The following is an 18,851-nucleotide window of genomic DNA, read 5'->3' as shown; positions in this document are numbered from 1 at the left end:
AGAAAGAATTAGCAGTACAGCTTTTTAAGAACAAATCCAATTTCCTTTTTCAGCTATTGTTACAGTTAAAGATGTACCATCTAGAGTAGAGAAAAAGTTGTGAAGGATTGAAGGATTCGGATAACTTACAAGCCAAAAGTAGACAAAAGATTGAATAATTGCCATTTTGATTCTTCTCCATATCTCATCATCATTCTTTTTAAATGTATTAGCATGTACAAAAACTACTTTACTTTCCCTTTACATAGAAAAATACAGAATCAGAGAAGGAATTACTACAATCAACCTTGGTGGCTTTCAGGCAAAGGAAATGCCTCAACCCCATCACCCATATGGTATTGTTCCAAGTGACACTAGAGATTACAATGAGCTCAAACCCTTAAAGCTACCTGATCTTGCCATGAAATTTTTCTTTTACCAGCTCGACTTGGACCATCTCCAATACTCCTGCATGCAGAAATCTTGATATCGTTTTGCTGCTCATCGTTCCCTCCTCGAAGAAGGCTTTTCTTCAGCTCATCAACTCTCAGCGGCTCGTAATGGGTCTGCAATTCCTCTTCCTCTATCTGAACCAAAATAAATATAGAGATTGTTAGGAAGGGGGGTGGTCAAGATTGTAGTGAAAAATTACATTTGTAGAGTTTAGCTATCATAAGTTCCTATCAGTTACCGAAATTTGGTTCAAGTCAAAAAATGGAGTGATGTTTCTCTCGCTAGCATCTCTCCCACTGCACATTCTTTCCTTCTGGTTCAAGTCGAAAACCGGGGTCGAGTTATGTTGACTGGCTTTCTTCCTAGAAGAAGTCTTTGCCTTCTGGTTTAAGTCAAGAACAGGAATTGGAGTAGAATTCTGCAGAGGCATATCGATTCTTTCCTTTTGGTTTATATCTGAGATGGTCGGGATCGGTTTCAAAGCAGTTCTTCTTCTACCACCATTCTTCTCCTTATTATTGTTAGCCACTTGATTTTTCAATTGCTTCTGCTGCACTGTCTCTCCATTTGAATAATGGTCTCTTTTGTTGATGGTTGGTTCTTCATTAAGTACTCACATCTCTTCCTTAAGAATCTTCAACATAAACATAGACTCTTATTTAGTTCTAAACAATTCACTTACTCCTTGTGAAGATCAACAAAAATAAAAAGTAATAATATGAAGATTATACCTGACTTCTGCTATTAGGCTCATCTTCTTTTGCTTCATCATTTGTAATTTCCTCTTGACAGTTCCTGTTTCCTGGAAGGAAAAAAAACTTTCAATTGTTTTTTCATCCATAGCTTTTGTTACTCCTAAACTGATCTTAATGTCACAAACTCAGAACTTGGATTGACAAATTTCATTAATATGACTGACCAATGCTCCATGAAGGAGTTTGGTAGGTTACTAATTGTAAATGAACCAAACCCATGAGTTATTTTTTCATGGATTTGCAGTCTTGATTTGTTTTCCTAGAGCTGTTGAACAATAATAGAGTTCAATTTTCTTACTGTGTTAGGGTTTAAGTTAAAAGGTATATTTTTTATCCGAAAAACAACAATTCAGTTCATGTCTCTTTGGTTGTAATAATTTAGCTCTTTTATTTTTAAATGTATAATATATATATAAGAGATTGAATTCTCCAATTTAATTAACGGTCAAGGAAAGGTATTTCCCTTAGGTTTTTATTTTGGATGAGGTGAATATATAGGCAACCCCATATTGAAGTAAAGTATGTACCTATCAAAATAAATAAATAGAAAAATATACAAATTATATATCATATTATATAAGAAAATACATTTCTGAATATCCTGGCCAAGTTGGAGCATGAGGATCAGAAATGTCCAACTAGGTGAAGAAAATCATTTGGTGAAGTAGCCAACCTAGAAAACCAACCCCTCGGAGCTTCACGTAAACTATATAAAGATCTATATAAAGATGTTACGAGGCAACACACCACGTATCTAACCTTGTGGTTGCAGCTATGACTGGTAAAAATGTTCGACCAATTACCATTTTGGCCATTAGGGCAAAAGTTTCATTATAATCAACACATTCTCAACCTTGTGGTTGTTAAAAATTAACAAGAAATTTCTTCCTTGCTCGGAGGTAAGACTTCCATTGACCTAAGTTGGTTTATTTTCCAAAGCCCTTTTCACTTCTCACTAATTTAAGGGCGGTTTCAAATTGACATCCAATCATGGCAAAGAATGAAAGAAAAACTATATAAACTTCTGTTTTATCTTGTACAGTTAAACAACTCTTGAAAAATCATCGACTAATGTAATAAAAAACAATGATCACCATATGAAGATGGGGTTTGGACCGTTTGGTTACATGGCTCCCACAAATCACAATCAATAAGTTCAAAGATACGGCTAGCTTTACTGTCACTAACAGTAATTATCACGACTTCTTTCAGTCGGAGGACAAGTGACTCATGCTTTGTCCAATTTTTTTTTATTCAACTAAGATGAGTGACAGTAATTAAATTTGCTACTCTGTCTGATGGGTGTCCCAATCTCCTATGTCATAGTCAAATTCTAATAATTCTGGAACTTTCACCAAAGTCTACTGTAGAACTTCCTCGAGAACGATAGAGTCCATTTTTTTGTGGACCGGTGCCAATCAAATTTCCAGAATGTAAGGTTGTAGCAGTAAAGAAGGTGCAAACCAGGTAAAACAAGTAGCATCTTCAATTAGTTGAGACACATATATCAAAATACGATGTAACGTGGGTATAAATAGAACACGTTCAAGCATGAAACCTCTAGCAAAAGCAACATGCCCTTCCATTGTAGCTGCTAATGACATATAATTAAATTTATCTCGAACCACTAGACATGATAGCAAATTTAATTCTATGTCCTAATTGATCTCCTATATCATAGCTCAAATTCTAATACTTAAATTTGCTACCACTCTTGTTTGGAGTTTGTTCATTGAACGAGTTAGTAGTTTGTAAACCTAAAGAAATATAGGAATAAATAACAAACAATTAAATCTCATAATTTTTTTTTTTTGGCAAAACTTCAGTCTATCTTTGAAATATTTGCACAAAGTATTAATACATAATAAAATACCAAAAATAGCCGGGGAGTAAGTGGTCTTTGCAAATTTCAAATTTTGAGAGAATAAAGAACTAAACATATAACAAAAATGGTACTAATCGAAAATCTATCTACATGGAGGAAAAGAAACCTGTGGGACGGGAAGCTGGAGAAGAAAGACAAAGGAAAATAAAATAAAGCAACACAAATAAATATAAAATTATTATAACAATTGCTTTCTTTGAGTGTCACGTCATTTTTTCGTTAGTCAACTTTAACATAAAGACCATTTAGAACTATTTTTCAAACCTTGAGAACTCAAAAGTGTCACCTTTATTGAAACTTCGTAGACCAAATAGACAATAACACCAAATCTCAAAAACCAAAAATGCATTTTGCCCTACAACCTAATATTGAACTAAAATACATATCAAAATTTAAACTATACAACTCATATATAGAAAAATATACAATCATATATGGAAATATATTTTTGAATATTAACCCATTTTTTAAAAACTTTAAATTAGTTTTTAATCGAATAAAAATTGAGACATTTTCAAATATAGTAAAATGAACCAAAATATTAGCAAAAATATATTAAATTCTCTTAACAATAAAGTATTTACCAATGTGTATCAGTGATATGATTTTAAATTTGCTATAATTTGTATATATTTTCACCAATTTTAACATTTAGCATGATTTTGAATAAGTCAAAATTTACAAAAGATTGAAGGTTAAGTGTGTGTTGTACACAAAATTGCACTGTATTATTTGTTTTTTCCCAATTTTTTTTATATAGATTTCATAGCATTACTAATTATTGATCATTAGGCACTCTTTTTCTTCCAATAAGAATGAAGATAATTTGTTCTAATCTTGGATACTCTTAATATGCTTGACTTTGTGTTTAGGTATGTGTAATTTTGTGATCAATGGAGGATTATATGGCTCCCTAAACTCTTGGTGGAAAAAATTAAATTAATGCCATATTGGATTTTGCACACTATCCTTGACTGACTCTAAAAGTGATATGGACCACAGCTGCTCCAACTTATAACTTTACATGAACTTTATTAGACTTGTTTCTTTTTTCTGCTACTTTTATGTTTCTCCTACTATTAATTGAGATTCTCATTATCATTAACATTTTTGTTACATAGATCCAAATCCAACTTTTAGTTTTCATATACTATGTTGCAGTTGTGAAAGTTTTCACGTTTTCTTTGGTTGATCTGAACGTAATTTGTGTTTTTTTTTAATATCATAAGAGTTCAAACTAACTAATATACAGTCTTGATCCTACAGTATTTGTGTTAAAAGAACTCATAGATATTAAAATCCTAAAAAGGCCGTTAGCATATGGATTCAACGTATTATCTTTTCTATCTTTTCTTCTTATAAAATGACAATTTGGTTTGCAGAAAGAATTAGCACAGCTTTTTAAGAACAAATCCAATTTCCTTTTTCAGCTATTGTTACAGTTAAAGATGTACCATCTACTCATCTGATAACTTACAAGCCAAAAGTAGACAAAAGATTGAAGGATTGCCATTTTGATTCTTTTCCATATCTCATCATCATTCTTTTTAAATGTATTATCATGTACAAAAACTACTTTACTTTCCCTTTACATAGAAAAATACAGAATCAGAGAAGGAATTACAATCAACCTTGGTGGCTTTCAGGCAAAGGAAATGCCTCAACCCCATCACCCATATGGTATTGTTCTAAGTGACACTAGAGATTACAATGAGCTCAAACCCTTAAAGCTACCTGATCTTGCCATGAAATTTTTCTTTTACCAGCTCGACTTGGACCATCTCCAATACTCCTGCATGCAGAAATCTTGATATCGTTTTGCTGCTCATCGTTCCCTCCTCGAAGAAGGCTTTTCTTCAGCTCATCAACTCTCAGCGGCTCGTAATGGGTCTGCAATTCCTCTTCCTCTATCTGAACCAAAATAAATATAGAGATTGTTAGGAAGAAGGGGGTGGTCAAGATTGTAGTGAAAAATTAAATTTGTAGAGTTTAGCTATCATAAGTTCCTATCAGTTACCGAAATTTGGTTCAAGTCAAAAAATGGAGTGATGTTTCTCTCGCTAGCATCTCTCCCACTGCACATTCTTTCCTTCTGGTTCAAGTCGAAAACCGGGGTCGAGTTATGTTGACTGGCTTTCTTCCTAGAAGAAGTCTTTGCCTTCTGGTTTAAGTCAAGAACAGGAATTGGAGTAGAATTCTGCAGAGGCATATCGATTCTTTCCTTTTGGTTTATATCTGAGATAGTCGGAAGTGGTTTCAAAGCAGTTCTTCTTCTACCACCATTCTTCCCCTTCTTATTATTGTTAGCCACTTGATTTTTCCATTGCTTCTGCTGCACTGTCTCTACATTTGAATAATGGTCTTTTGTTGATGGTTGGTTCTTCATTAAGTATTCATATCTCTTCCTTAAGAATCTTCAATATAAACATAGATTCTTAGTTAGTTCTAAACAATTCACTTACTCCTTGTGAAGATCAATACAAATAGAAAGTAATAATATGAAGATTATACCTGACTTCTGCCATTAGGGTCATCTTCTTTTGCTTCATCATTTGTAATTTCCTCTTGACAGTCCCTGTTTCCTGGAAGGAAAACAAACTTTCAATTGTTTTTTCATCCATAGCTTTCCTTACTCCTAAACTGATCTTCATGTCACAAACTCAGAACTTGGAGTGACAAATTTCATTAACCAGAATCAAAATTCCTATGGACCTTTAAAGTCTTAAACTTAGGTGAAGCAGAAACAAAACAGAAGTCCATACAAATAAGATAAGTTGCTTAAGAACATGAATTAAGAGAGTAGAAGAGAAAAACATATGACTCAGAAAGATGATCTAAATTGGTAATTAAGCACAGGCTAAGAATGAACCAAAGTTGCTTGGAAGAATGTTACGTAACGATAACACCACAAGAGGAGATCATATAAGTTCAAAAGAGGTATGGATCTTTCAGAAGCAAGAAAATAAACAAATGGAAAAGCACTTTAATATATGAACTTTACTCCTTTTTGGCTAGAGATGGGTATTTCAAATTACAACAAAGAATCCCCAAATTATGATTGAGCAACCCAAGGGAGGGTTAAAACTTAACCCAACGATCATCTTAACCCAAAAACGTAACAAAAAGAACAATTCAAGTTTCCATGATCGAGAACTAATCAAACGATCTTTCCCCTCTTCGAAACTAAAAATTCTATTAAGCAAAAGAACCCAAATATCAGAAACCCCAATTTAGGAGAAGAGAAGATCTGAAGAAACTAAACAAACGTGATCAAAAGAAGCCAGATCTGATAGAAACAACGAAGAAAACCCCAAATCCTTGAAAACTGAAAAAGAAATTTTACCTTCTCCAAGTCATGATAATCTTGGAGGAGACTCTGATGCTTGAATCTAGTCTTGGAATCCTCGTAAACAGGGTATTGAGAGACAACTCCTTTCATCTTCTTCATAGATGAGAAGGAAGGAAAGAAAACAAAAACCCAGAAGGGAAAAGAGGCAAAAAGTTAGATGAATGGGAAAGAAGGAGAGAAAGGAAGATGGGTAATGAAGAAGTAGGGAAGAAAATAGAGAAAGTGGGTGAAGAAGAAGAAGAGGCAAGGACAAAGAAGAAAGAGAAAAAGAAGAGAAATAGAAAGAGAAAAGAGAAATTGATGGGAATTGAGGAAGAGAAAGGGGGTGAAGGTTCCTGGTTTCCTGTTTTCTCTGTGGAAGCTCTGACCAAGCCAACTAAAACCCAAAAAAGCCCACATAACTCGGTGAAAAAAATTGTTCTTTTCAGAGACAGTGATGAAGATGGGGGGATTTTTTGGGGGTTGCAGAAGGGCAATTGAGGGAACACCCATTTTTAAGAAAAGAAGGGTTTGTTTGTGTATGTGTGTATGTGAGTGATTGTGAAGTGGGTTTGGTTGGAGGACATTAGAAAGACATCTATCTATCCATCTATCTATCCATCCATTCCATCTTCACTTTCTTTTTTGGTTTTTCTTCCTAACATAAATTTTGGTCCAGCTGGGCCATTAAAAGCTTTGTGAATGTGAATGAAAGAGAAAGAAACAAAGCAAACCACAGCACAGCAAGAAAGAAAAGAAAGATAGAAAGAAAGCAAGACAGAATTTTGAGTGGTAAAGACTCTTCCTTGTCGTTGATGTGTGGAGTTTCTCTGTTTCTTCTTCCTTTTTTTTTTTTTTTTTTTTTGTTTCCTGTAAGGAGAGAGAAAGAAATCTAGACTTCTAGAGAGAGATACAAAAAGGGAAAGAGTAGTAAAATTTGAGGCCTTCTTCTTCATCCAGCAAAATTTTGCCTTTTTTTCTTTTTTCTTTCCTTTTCCCAAATGGGAGGAGATTATATTAGGTTTTTCTTTTCTGTTTTGGTGTGAAAGTACCTTATTCTATAGGGCTCTCTCCTTTTCTTGCTGTAGTTCGTGTTTGTGTTTGTGTTTGGTGGACTGGACCGGACCGGCTGCCTTATTTGATTTGTGGTTTTTCTTTCTTTTCATTTTTCATCTTTTTCTGTTCTGCATATTCATGAATCTGAAAGAAGGGGAAGTTGCTTTTGTTTTTTCATTATTTTAGCAGGTCAATTTACATGAAATGACTAAAACACCCCTACTTTCTCTCTCTCTCTCTCTTTCCATCTCTACCTCTGCTCTTTTTTCTTTCTTTTAACCCTTCAACTCCAAATCCCATAGCTTTTTCAAAGTTGGTGAATGAAGGTAATGTAGGGAAAGGCTAAACTGGTTTGGCTTCATGTATATGAAAAGACCAAGTTGCCCAATGTGCTTCTTCTGTGGTGTGGGGTAGAGTAGTCAATTCAAGTGAGACTACCCTTTTCTATAATTTAACCTCTCAATTAATATTTGTATTAATTAAATTTATAATCTATCAGTAATCTTAATCACACTTCCTATAACTATTTATATATTGACAATTCTCAAACATAAATTTTGACATATTTTCCAAACCAAATTAAGAGAAATATAGTTATGAAAAATTAAAACTTAAAAGTTGATAAATATAAATGATGTATCCGTCACTTTTCTATCCAATGAAATCAATGGAAGGATGAAGGTTTAGTTGGAAGGCAGCAGATGATGAACATATCCTGTCTCTAGTAAGTATTGGGTCAATTCAAAACTTGATTTCATTTATTGGTTTTCAATTTGAGAAGTCTCATTCCCCTATTTTGTGATTAGGATTTGACATAACATTGCATTATCTTACCTTTCCAGAAAAACCATACCATTATCTTCCTCCTAAATTTGGATCAAATCTCATTTTCAACTCACTTTCATCACTCCTCCAATACTTTTAAATTTTTAATCTTTTGATCCCCAGTATGTCTTAATTGTTTGAATTGGGTATAAATCGTGTCATAAGTAGTTGAGTGCATCCCTTAGCATGTTCTATTAAATAATGTTCTTCTACTAAATAAAATTATATTGAATTCAATTACAGGTTTTAATATTTAAATTTTCATGATTGTATTGTTTATCAAATAGGTTTCTCAAATTTGAAATTTTGTTAAGAGGCTTGTAAACTTATAATTTTGTATATAATAGGTTAGTGTAACTTTATTCATAATTAATTTCTCTCTAAAAATATTTATTGGGTAATACTTGATAGGTTCTTGACTTATTATATAACCTCTTTCAATGTACCCATCAACAACAAACGGAAAGTGAAAGGCTTTGAAATATGCTAATTGCAAATCTACTTCAGGTAAGATCATAAGTGCTTTTAGATTCTCCTAAAATCAAGTATAATTTTTAGTTAATATTTAGTTTTCAATATTATACTTCACCAGATTTGTCTCACAAACATTTTTAAAAACAATAAAATAAATTAAAATATTTAGAACTCTATTAAACCTTTCATTAAAAATTAGTAGACATGTTTAATTGCTTCTAATAAAATCAAACTAAGTCACTTTGACCATTTTCTTTTGTTTCATTTGACATCTAAATTTTCAATTTGAAAATTATATCTCGTAAACAAATTTACACTTTAAACATAAAATAAGTTTATATATATATATATAAATATCTTTACACATTGATTTTATTTCATACATAATGTATGAAATCAATCAAATAATTCAACCCATTACAGCTTATTGGTGCTAATCATAGTAAGGAGTAAGGATGTTTGAGGTGTTCGCCCCTTTAAGACCTTACCACAAGCAAAAACACACTGAACGTAAAATAGAACTGTCATCATTTAACACGACAAATGTTATAAATCTTAATATAAACTAATGTCACTTTAGAGTTATTTTATTTGGTGATTTAAAATATGTGAAACGACTCTCCTCTTATCTACGTATACTAGACTACTATTGTTTACTATAACACGGGACAATCATATTCTAACTTCTTAAACATTGAAGTACATACAATACCACATGAACTATACATACATATACATATATAATTAATTATGTATATCTATTCAAGCTGTATGTGTATAGATTCTTAATTTAGTCTAATAACATTTTCAAATTATAAAGTGAGAAAATTCTATAAAATCTTATTTGAAAACTAGTTAAATGAATAATAAAATTAAATATTAATTTCTATAAAATAGGTTATATTTACATGGTAATAAATTAGTTTCTATAATTGGTAGAATATATATAGTCTAAACTATGTTTTTAAAAAATATATGTATACGATCTAAAATAATCAACATTTAGGAAGACTATAATTTATACTCAAACACAAAATATGATAAGGAAGAGTTGATTACAATTTACATATTTTAATAACATAGACGGTAATAATCCACGGTTAAAAATAATAGGGTTGTTTTCGTTAAAAGCAAAATATGAAAAAACGTGTACTGTTTGTTTATTGGTCTGTCTTTGTGTTATATGAACGGCCGGTGATGTTTAGGCTTAGTCTCTCAAAGCTAAAATCTTCTTTATAGTTTATCCTCTCCACTTTCTATTCAGCATATTAACAGCAGCTTTGAGCAATGGCGTCGACGATATCTCTGAGTGCTCAGCTGCCAAATCTCCGAGGAATTTCTGATTTCAAGAAACGAAGTTAGTCCCATTCTTCAACTCTTTCTCTCTTTTCATTTTCTTCTGTTTGCTCATACCTTAGGAATTTGAGTTTTTTCGATCCATTGCGAATTGCTGTATCTCTGGATTTAATTCCTTGCTTGGGACTTACTTCTCTATTGTATAGTTTGTACCTATTTCTTAACCACTCAATCTAACGGTGGGATCTAAGTTGGTGCGGGTGGTTAGTTTGGCGTAGATTGGGAAGATTTGCCAATCGGTTGAAGTTTAGACCCTAAATAGAATTGTCTGGCGGCGGTGTCCTTAGTTCTTATTACTGGATGGGTTATGTTCATTTCTATTCAATAAATTATTGTTTTTTCGTAGAATTATAGTAAAATTGTGATAGGTGAGTGGGGGAGATTCTCTTGATTTGAGCATGTAGGCAGATGAGTCTTGTATAATCCATTGAACTTAAAAGAGAAAGACTGTGTTCTGGGTAATTTACTTGAAAACTATTCAATAAGTTTGGATAGACCTCAAAACTTTTTAACTAACTTAGATGCGAGTAGTGTTTTAATAAATTTGATTTTTTTGTAGTTAATAAAGAAGGACAAGCCCTTATTATTACTATTTTCTTAAAATAATACAAAAGCCTCACAGCCCAGAGGAGGCATGCCTTATTTTGTGAACCTATCTTTCTTTTAAGGCGAGGTGCCTTTTAAACCACTGGTTGTGAGGGTAATTTCGTGGAACACAGTTTATTGAGAAGGAATGGCATGAACCAGTCAAGTTTAATTCTTAATTTCTAATATGGACTGAAGATGGTTGCATATCTGATAATGCCAATGTGAGAACTGAACAAATCCCATGTCTGCTTCATGAGAACTCTTTAACAAACTAGATAGATACATCAAAAGAAACAGGGCTGGTTCCAAATGACTTTTTAAGTGCTAAAACAAGCGTTTTCAATTGTACAAACAGAGTGTTTTTAAGTACTCAGGAAGTCATTCCAAACAGAACCTTAGCTGTGTAGGACTGTTTTAGAATTTAGTGTTTTCTTTTCTGTATTTTGCAATTTGAATATAATACTTTGGAGTTTGGACGATAGAAATTTCCAATTTTCCATTCTGAAATTGGAGACAAATTCCACTCTTTGTGAAATTTGATTGTACACAAAACACTTATTAATGCATGTTATGCTTTTCTGTCTGGCTCTTACAGGCAACTTAAATTCAATGTCAAATATAGTTGGTACGCGACTTTCACCTTATGGTCCTTGGAAAGTTGAGAAAAATAATAGATCTCTTTGTGTTTATGGTCTATTTGGAGGAAAAAAGGATGAGGAGAAGAGTGATGATGCACCTTCAAAGGTAGAACTTTTATCTGCAATATGATTAAAGACATCATAACTTTTGATATCATGCTCAATAAAATTGTCATTTTCAGTAATTTAGATATCAAACAGAAATGTTTATCATATTTGAGAGACTGAAAGTGACTTTTGTTTGCAAGTGAGGTGAGACCATCGTTACTTACATGCTAACTTTTTTTAGGCAGGAATCTTTGGAAACATGCAGAAGTTATATGAAACTGTGAGGACAGCGCAAAAGGTTGTCCAAGTAGAGGCAGTACGTGTACAAAAAGAACTTGCAGCGTAAGACCAAACAAGTTAAATAAATGTATTGCCACTTGGAGATGTCTTTCTGTAATTTACGAAGTTGTTTGAATTTTTTTTTTTCCCTTCCATGTTTCTGTTTTCCAGGGCAGAGTTTGATGGCTACTGTGAAGGAGAGCTAATAAAGGTATGTCCCGCCTTCCTCTCTTGCATCAAGTTCATTTTCACTTTGCCGAGAACTATACGATAAAAGAGGTTGTTAGAGAAGTGAGCGTGTGTTACATTTTTGCTTACGATTGTAAATATGTTTTCCATCTTGATTTTAGGGTACTAGTAAATATGAACGGATTCTAGAGGAATGACTTGAATTTATCTTGGGTACTGCTTAAAAAGGATGCCAGGTCTAGAGCTTGTGATTACTTATCTTTCTATGTCGTTTTAAGATGATAAGTATATCCAATTTCTTGAATAACCGAGTTGTATTGGAATTAAAATCTCTTGGGGCCATCTCCCTGAGATGTTGATTGTTATAAAATATTTTTGTTGCATCAATCGACAGTGTTCCAGTGTTGATTCCCATGGACATGGAAAGTCCAGCGAATTTTAAAAAAGTGAAGTTCACGATTTATCAAAAGAATTAAATAAGCATTGAGCTTGCGACAGAAGGTTATGGATTTGACAATTGGTTTCATACAAGGCTAGGATAGGCTTTTCATTTAATGAAAATTATTATATAAAAGAATGGGTTCATATCATGTTGAATATCACCGCGTATCTACCCTAATATTTTTCTGTCGACTAATATAGGTGACATTGTCCGGGAATCAGCAACCTATTCGCACGGAGATAACGGAGGCTGCAATGGAATTAGGACCAGAAGTGAGTATGCACAATGCTGTAGACTGTAATGCACTCTAACATTTAGCATTTTTACATTGAACTTCTATTTACATCCACTCAAAGTCACAACTTAATGCTGCACCACCTGTCATGTCCTCAATGCAAGCTTGGAGTATATCTTCTCTTGGTGCTAGGTGGAATAATGACTTTTCACTCCACGTGAGTTTGAAAATTGGCTGGCTACAGGAATAAGACCCGCCAACATTGGCACATGGCTCAAAAAAGTTTGACAAGTTGACAACCATACTTGAATATTTTAAGAATAGTTACCAGTAACATTTGTAAAAGTTATGGTCCCTAGAATATTTCTTGAATGGGTGTTTTCCATTGTGAAATAGGTCATTAAAATTTCTGAACGTGGTTAATGATGGATTTCATATTCCAAAAAAGAAATATTCTGATCTTTACTTTCTTATGCAGAAACTTTCCCTTCTAGTTACTGAAGCTTATCAGGACGCACATCAGAAGAGCGTTCTGGTAAGAATTCTTCCAATAGTAATTTAATTACCAAGTTTTGTTTCTTCCGAACTGACTGTTGACTCTATGATTCTCAGGCCATGAAACAAAGAATGAGTGATCTTGCCCAGAGCTTAGGCATGCCCCAGGGACTCAGTGAGGGATTAAAGTAGACATTTTATGTCCGTCGAGCATCAGTTTTGTGAACACAGCCGCAGCGGGACGACTTAATTGTAATCTGACCTCGGCATCAAATTCCATATTAGTTTTTACTGGTGAACTAAATGTTTGGGAACGAAACCTTGTTCTCCATCTCTAAATGTAAAAAAGACAAGCTATGATGTTTATTGTGGTATCAGAACAAAGAATCAAAAGAATGAGATGAGAACGAGATTGTCGAATTGCGCTTCTATCGATGCTGGCATTTGAATTCTTGAAAAGGAGCTTTAAACTTATAATGTGTGTAATCACCGACAAATGTTAGTAAAATAATCTTTGTTCAACCTTTCCATTTGGAACTTGAAATTGGTAATAACATTGACTTGGTGTATCCAATATAAATTGTAGAATGAATACGATTCTAGTCCCCTAAATCTCAGCACTGTTGTGTACTGGAATTGTTTCAAATTTATGACCAATATATATCTAGAAACAAGACAAACGACCAGTATCTTCTTCTGTGTTCATTGGTCTGTTTCTTTGCAGATATTAAATCAAGATTTTGGCAGATGTTTTCCTGCTAAAAACGATCTGAAAAGTGTCAAAGCTCTCTGTGGTTGAATCAATGGAACTTCATGCCCTGCTCCTCTCACTGTGGCAAAGGTTAGCCCTTCATAAACCTCTGTCCATCCACCAACCTGATAAGTACATTTCATTCAGTTTTATCAAAGCATTCATTCAAATATAGAACAAAACAATGGATAGAGATTTTCTATGTAACCTGTCCTCGGGTGTACCATGGATACCATCGAGTTTTAATGTGGAGGTTGAGATGGCTTAGGGCAAATCTTGTGGCTGTCACTGGAACCACTGAATCTGTATCCCCACTGCATTTTTTTCACATGTAATTGTCATATTGAAGAAATTTACGGTCAAATAAACTCTGAGGGATGTATCAATTTAAACCTTAATTTTCGTTAATGTATCAATTTACACTTTCCTCTAGATTTATTTTCACCAATATTATGTGAAACTCATGATTTGAGTCGGTTAAACTCTAAAATCTTAAGCCAATCAATTTAGACAATTAATCACCTTTACCTTTAAAATCATCAATAAATTTCAATTTTATGTAGACTTCTTCATATGTGGTTTTACAATATGGACGATTAGAGTAAGTGCATGTATTCTTGTAGAAAATTTTGACTAAACTAAGATCCTCAATTGATTTATTTATGAAAGTTTTAGGAGTTTAATTAATACAATTATAAATTTCACGTAAATTGATACAATTACAAAAGTTTTTGTTAAAATCGCAAGTTTAGGGGAATAAATTGATATTTCTCATTTTACTCAGGTATTTGGGTAAAACTAGACTTCTCCATCCTCTAAAATTACTATACATGGATTAAAGAACAAACAGAATGAGAAACAAGGATTTATGTGGAAAGATAGCTTTTCAAATCTAACCTGAAAACCCATATCCTTAATCCCGCTGCAATGAGCTCCTTGTATGTAGGCAACATGGATTCTTGGGAATCCTTCCAGTTCTTAATAAGAACATCACTGTCACCCAAAAAAGAAAAACACACCTTTATAGCTGATGAAGTTATAAGTTTTGGCCAAGGAAACTGAGAAGCTTTCAATGCAACAAACTCACCTGCAAGCAGTCCATCTGTAGGGAATTCCAGTAACATTGGCATGCATTGCCAATTGAACCTCTTTAAGATTATAATACCTCTCTGCATAATTCTCAGTACATGGATCGTACCCTGACACCCTCCGCCGAAGGAGAGAGCTTTTGAACCTGATAGTGGATGCCCCGACTGCTGCCACCGAGTTGTTCGGAACAATGGTGGGACATTTGGGAGTATAGATACTGTACTGATCCACATTGCCAAACTCATGGTTCATGGCATAGGCAACGACTTCGTCGCATTGTTGGGAAGTCTTGTCTGAGGTGAAATTGCAGTGCTTGAGGATGGAGTTGTATGTTGTGTCTGAGATCATGGCATGACTCCACCAATATGTCACTGTTCCGAGGGCGTCGTAGTTGGTATCAGTTACTGCATTTCCCACCTGCCATTTTAAAAAATTTGTTACGAAGTCCATTGCCTCATACTTCTTATAATACTCTGAATAACGAACACACATATAGTTCAGTTTTCTGTTCTTACAAGGAAGCCTTTGAGGTTGATGAAGGATTGAGAATTGGCTTTGTTGTAGTCAAGAATCCTCTTTGCCAATTGAGGAACGTAGTGCCCTATAGCCAGCAAAATTACATCGGAAAGATTAGGTTTTGTGGGACAACTATTTGGAGTTTAACAAATGGCTTTAAAATGTTTCCTAATTATGGTAAAGAAGTCGTAGGAAAACAAGAGCAGGTTTAGAAACAAAAACCAAGTTTGAGAATGTAGTGAAGTTATTAAATTTGACGTGAGTGGAATGGATTTACCAGCATAACTCTCCCCGGAAATGTAGAATTCTCTGTATTTATATTGTGGAAATCTGGACATCCATTGAATGAGGAAAATAAGAGCATCTTCAGCGGTACGGTTGTCACCGGAATCTTCAAGATTGGAGGTGGTGTTTGTGTAGGAGAATCCAACTCCGGCAGGTGATTCCAGAAACAGAAGATTTGAATCTGAGAGAAATGGTGTTTTCTTTGTAATGAGAGTTTAATCAAACTTTAAAAGATAAAAGGAATTAGAGAAGAAAATGAGTGAAATAGATAACCTTTATTCCATGAGTATTTGTTTAGATAAAGAGAAGAAGCAGTTTTGTTGATTCTGAATGGCCCAATTTCTTCTGATGCTCCATATGCTATTGATGAACAACCTGGTCCTGTGCACACATCATTAAACAAAAAATCTGCTCTTAAAAACATTAAATTAATACAATCCCATTTTCTAATTTTTTTTTTTATTTAGTTTAAAATGCTCGAGTATGTGTAAACATTTGAGTCTATTTTAAAAAGAGGAATTTGTCGTGACCTGATAAATCATAATTGAATAATTTGATCAGATTTATGAAAACAAATGAAAAGCACTTCTCTTTTGTTTAAGTGGAAAGTCTTGTAGACTTCCTTCATACGAGTCTCTTCATAACACTATATTATTTTCGCCTTTTCTTTCTTAATATCCATCCAAAACCTAACGTTATTTTGTTTGTAACAATACATTCATAGAATAATTAAATCTATAATTCTAAAATTGCTACCAAACTTAATTTTGAGTATAAAGTGTAATCTTTAATAAACATAAATGTTAAATTGACTATACAACCATCAGTACCCTAATGGGATATGGGGGGATATGAAGTTGAAAACTTTTGGGATCTACTTGAAAGTTACTAAAACAGAGGAAGAGGATAAAATTTTACCTTTCATTGCCAACTTTTAGAAACAATGAATTGAATACCCAAAAAAAAAGGGGCAATTTTGTGTATAATTCCAAAAAGGACACACAGAAAGTAAAAAACAAAAAAAAAAAAGGTTTAAAATCCCAAAAAGAGACATAATGAACAATAGAAAGAGAGAATAAGAAAGAAGCATATTATTATATTTAGGAATAGAAACAAGAAGAAGAACAACAAAAAAAGTAGTGCTGATTTTGTGCTTTATAGTATGAGTGTGATGTTTTCATAAAGCTGCCTTTTTTTCCTTTTTCAAACCCTAAAGAACCAAAATTGAAAAAAATTCAAATACTCACAAATATATCAAAACAAACTTAAGTGGTCTCCCCAAATTTACACTCACGCTTCTTTCTACGCATGCTTAGAAATAAAATAAGAGAAATTTTTTTCAAAAATAGAAAAAACTATTCACATTCCATGGAACAAAACTACTAAAACACAAATCTTAATATGTAAATATTTTGGAACGTGTTGTATTTTTTCTCGAACATTCTTTTCAAAATTTCAATATTTAAAAGAAAATAAGTGGCGCAATTTAGCAAACTCAAGGCCTTGTTTGCTAAAATGCGCCTTTGTGTTTTTGGTTAATTTAGAAAAACGTTGAGATTCAGATAAGGTTAGATTGGTAGAGATATGTCTTTTTTTTGTTGTTGTTATTATTTTTTAAACTTTTCTACCTCTCTAACTTTTATAATATATAATTGATATCTACATTCAATAAAGGCTATAGTATTTTAAATTAATTATTTGCCTGCATTTTGATTCATTAGTCAGAAAGGTTGGTGAATGGTGTGGAGAGTTGTTTATTATTAATAAGTACATGTCAATTTCCATAAATACAATAAATCACTAATGAATGCTTTTTGGTGTTTAATTTCCAAATGTAGATCATGTGGAAAAGGGTAATTATTCAAATAATTGGAATTACCTCCATTGAGCCATAGGACTAGAGGCTTTTTCTCCGGGAGAGACGTAGCTTCAGTCAACCAGTAGAAGAGAGCTCTACCTTGTTGTTGGTTAACTGTAACATAGCCAGAATACTGGGAGAATGTCACTGTCGGTTGTCCAGGGAGGAACGTGATCCTATCCTTCTCTTGGAGCTGTTGTTCAGAAATGGCGGTGGTAATGCCGACAACAACAACGATAAGTAGGGTGAGAACGAAACGAAGATGGGAGAGCATGATTGCAACCCTAAAAGGTAAGCAGTAGGGTTGCATGAATTGAAGTTAAGGGGTGGAAGAAGGGAAACAAAAAAAGAGGAAGATCACAGATTGATGAGTGAATAATAATGAAAATGGTGGGAGTAAAAGAGGAGGGAGAGAGATATATAGTAGTAGTAGTAGTCGTAGTAGTAGTAGTGGAGGAATTTAAAGAGGGCAAGTTGTGTGTGTGAGAGAGAGGGCGATGTGGACCAAAATTCAAAATATGTAAAAGAAAGAATTGAATAATTTTCTCTCACTGTCCAAATTATGTGGAGAGAAGAGTGTTGTAAATGAGATGAGATGTTGGGGTTGGTTAAGAAGAAGAGTAAGTGAGAACCAAAGTCATAAATGCACCCACTCTCTCTCACTCTCTCTCACTCTCTCTACCAAATGAGTGTGGTCCTTAAATCATCAACTATTATGATCAGATTGAGATTGGGAACAATGCCTCTTTTCATTAGGGCTCTTCATAGTGCCCTTAACTTTCTCATCCCTTCCTTCCAGCTCTCTATTCTCATCACCATCTTCTTCTTCTGCCCTATATCATCTCATATTATAACTTTCATCTCTTTAAACTCTCTATATATATTTAAAGCTAATTTTGATGAAGACTTATTATTGACCACCACCTCTAATTTCTTCTTTTTCCAAAATATATACCTACTTCTTCATCTTCTTCTATACCAAACACATCATAATATGACCATTTAGCAATGGTCCAATTTCATTACTCACCCTCCATCTCTCCATAAATCCACCATTCTCTCTCTCTCTCTCTCTTTAATTGAATTCATTATAAGTTAAAAGTTCATCTATTTTTTAGACAACTTTTGAAAAAAAAAAGTATTTCTCAATTGAAACGAGTTTATGCCTAGCTAGTACTATTGAGATCTAACTTTGGAAGAAATAAGATGGATGAAGGGTTATTTAAATTGTGTATTTAAAAGTATAGATATGTACATATATAATAATATCTATGGACTATATTTTTCTATTATTTAGATCACATCCTAGTGTTAAAATATAAAATTT

The 18,851-nt window shown here is 33.4% G+C and overlaps 3 protein-coding genes across 3 annotated transcripts; 1 reads left to right on the top strand and 2 right to left on the bottom strand.

Annotated features, from left to right (window-relative positions):
* Positions 1-216: 216 nt before the first annotated feature.
* On the bottom strand, positions 217-7,416 carry LOC101209712. Its single transcript, XM_031886434.1, has 6 exons — positions 6,416-7,416; positions 5,584-5,654; positions 5,090-5,486; positions 4,791-4,983; positions 671-1,044; positions 217-566 (listed from the first exon to the last, which is right to left on the bottom strand). The coding sequence occupies exons 1-6, from the start codon at positions 6,518-6,520 to the stop codon at positions 372-374; spliced, it is 1,335 nt and encodes a 444-aa protein (XP_031742294.1). The 5' UTR covers positions 6,521-7,416; the 3' UTR covers positions 217-371.
* A 2,475-nt stretch (positions 7,417-9,891) lies between these two features.
* LOC101209466 (nucleoid-associated protein At2g24020, chloroplastic) lies at positions 9,892-13,599 on the top strand. Its single transcript, XM_004146631.3, has 7 exons — positions 9,892-10,112; positions 11,295-11,443; positions 11,627-11,727; positions 11,836-11,875; positions 12,496-12,567; positions 13,009-13,065; positions 13,143-13,599. The coding sequence occupies exons 1-7, from the start codon at positions 10,043-10,045 to the stop codon at positions 13,215-13,217; spliced, it is 564 nt and encodes a 187-aa protein (XP_004146679.1). The 5' UTR covers positions 9,892-10,042; the 3' UTR covers positions 13,218-13,599.
* Positions 13,529-18,044, bottom strand: LOC101208732 (serine carboxypeptidase 24). Its single transcript, XM_004146628.3, has 8 exons — positions 17,546-18,044; positions 15,940-16,047; positions 15,659-15,847; positions 15,381-15,466; positions 14,864-15,282; positions 14,674-14,769; positions 13,985-14,090; positions 13,529-13,901 (listed from the first exon to the last, which is right to left on the bottom strand). The coding sequence occupies exons 1-8, from the start codon at positions 17,832-17,834 to the stop codon at positions 13,758-13,760; spliced, it is 1,437 nt and encodes a 478-aa protein (XP_004146676.1). The 5' UTR covers positions 17,835-18,044; the 3' UTR covers positions 13,529-13,757.
* Positions 18,045-18,851: the final 807 nt, after the last annotated feature.

The sequence above is a fragment of the Cucumis sativus genome, chromosome 1 (genome assembly GCF_000004075.3).
Source record: "Cucumis sativus cultivar 9930 chromosome 1, Cucumber_9930_V3, whole genome shotgun sequence".
NCBI lineage: Eukaryota > Viridiplantae > Streptophyta > Magnoliopsida > Cucurbitales > Cucurbitaceae > Cucumis > Cucumis sativus.
This window is presented reverse-complemented; position numbering and strand designations above follow the sequence as displayed.

What these genes read in the sequence shown, in the direction of transcription:
- LOC101209712 (XM_031886434.1), bottom strand. Translation starts at nt 6,520, where the DNA reads ATGAAGAAGATGAAAGGAGTTGTCTCTCAATACCCTGTTTACGAGGAT. An exon ending in ATTATCATGACTTGGAGAAG is followed by an intron (nt 5,655 to 6,415) that starts GTAAAATTTCTT and finishes TTTTCCTTCCAG; the next exon opens with GAAACAGGGACTGTCAAGAG. An exon ending in ACCCTAATGGCAGAAGTCAG is followed by an intron (nt 5,487 to 5,583) that starts GTATAATCTTCA and finishes TTTATATTGAAG; the next exon opens with ATTCTTAAGGAAGAGATATG.
- LOC101209466 (XM_004146631.3), top strand. Translation starts at nt 10,043, where the DNA reads ATGGCGTCGACGATATCTCTGAGTGCTCAGCTGCCAAATCTCCGAGGA. An exon ending in TTCTGATTTCAAGAAACGAA is followed by an intron (nt 10,113 to 11,294) that starts GTTAGTCCCATT and finishes TGGCTCTTACAG; the next exon opens with GCAACTTAAATTCAATGTCA. An exon ending in CAATGGAATTAGGACCAGAA is followed by an intron (nt 12,568 to 13,008) that starts GTGAGTATGCAC and finishes TTTCTTATGCAG; the next exon opens with AAACTTTCCCTTCTAGTTAC.
- LOC101208732 (XM_004146628.3), bottom strand. Translation starts at nt 17,834, where the DNA reads ATGCAACCCTACTGCTTACCTTTTAGGGTTGCAATCATGCTCTCCCAT. An exon ending in TTCCGGGGAGAGTTATGCTG is followed by an intron (nt 15,467 to 15,658) that starts GTAAATCCATTC and finishes TGCTGGCTATAG; the next exon opens with GGCACTACGTTCCTCAATTG. An exon ending in TTAAGGATATGGGTTTTCAG is followed by an intron (nt 14,091 to 14,673) that starts GTTAGATTTGAA and finishes AAAAAAATGCAG; the next exon opens with TGGGGATACAGATTCAGTGG.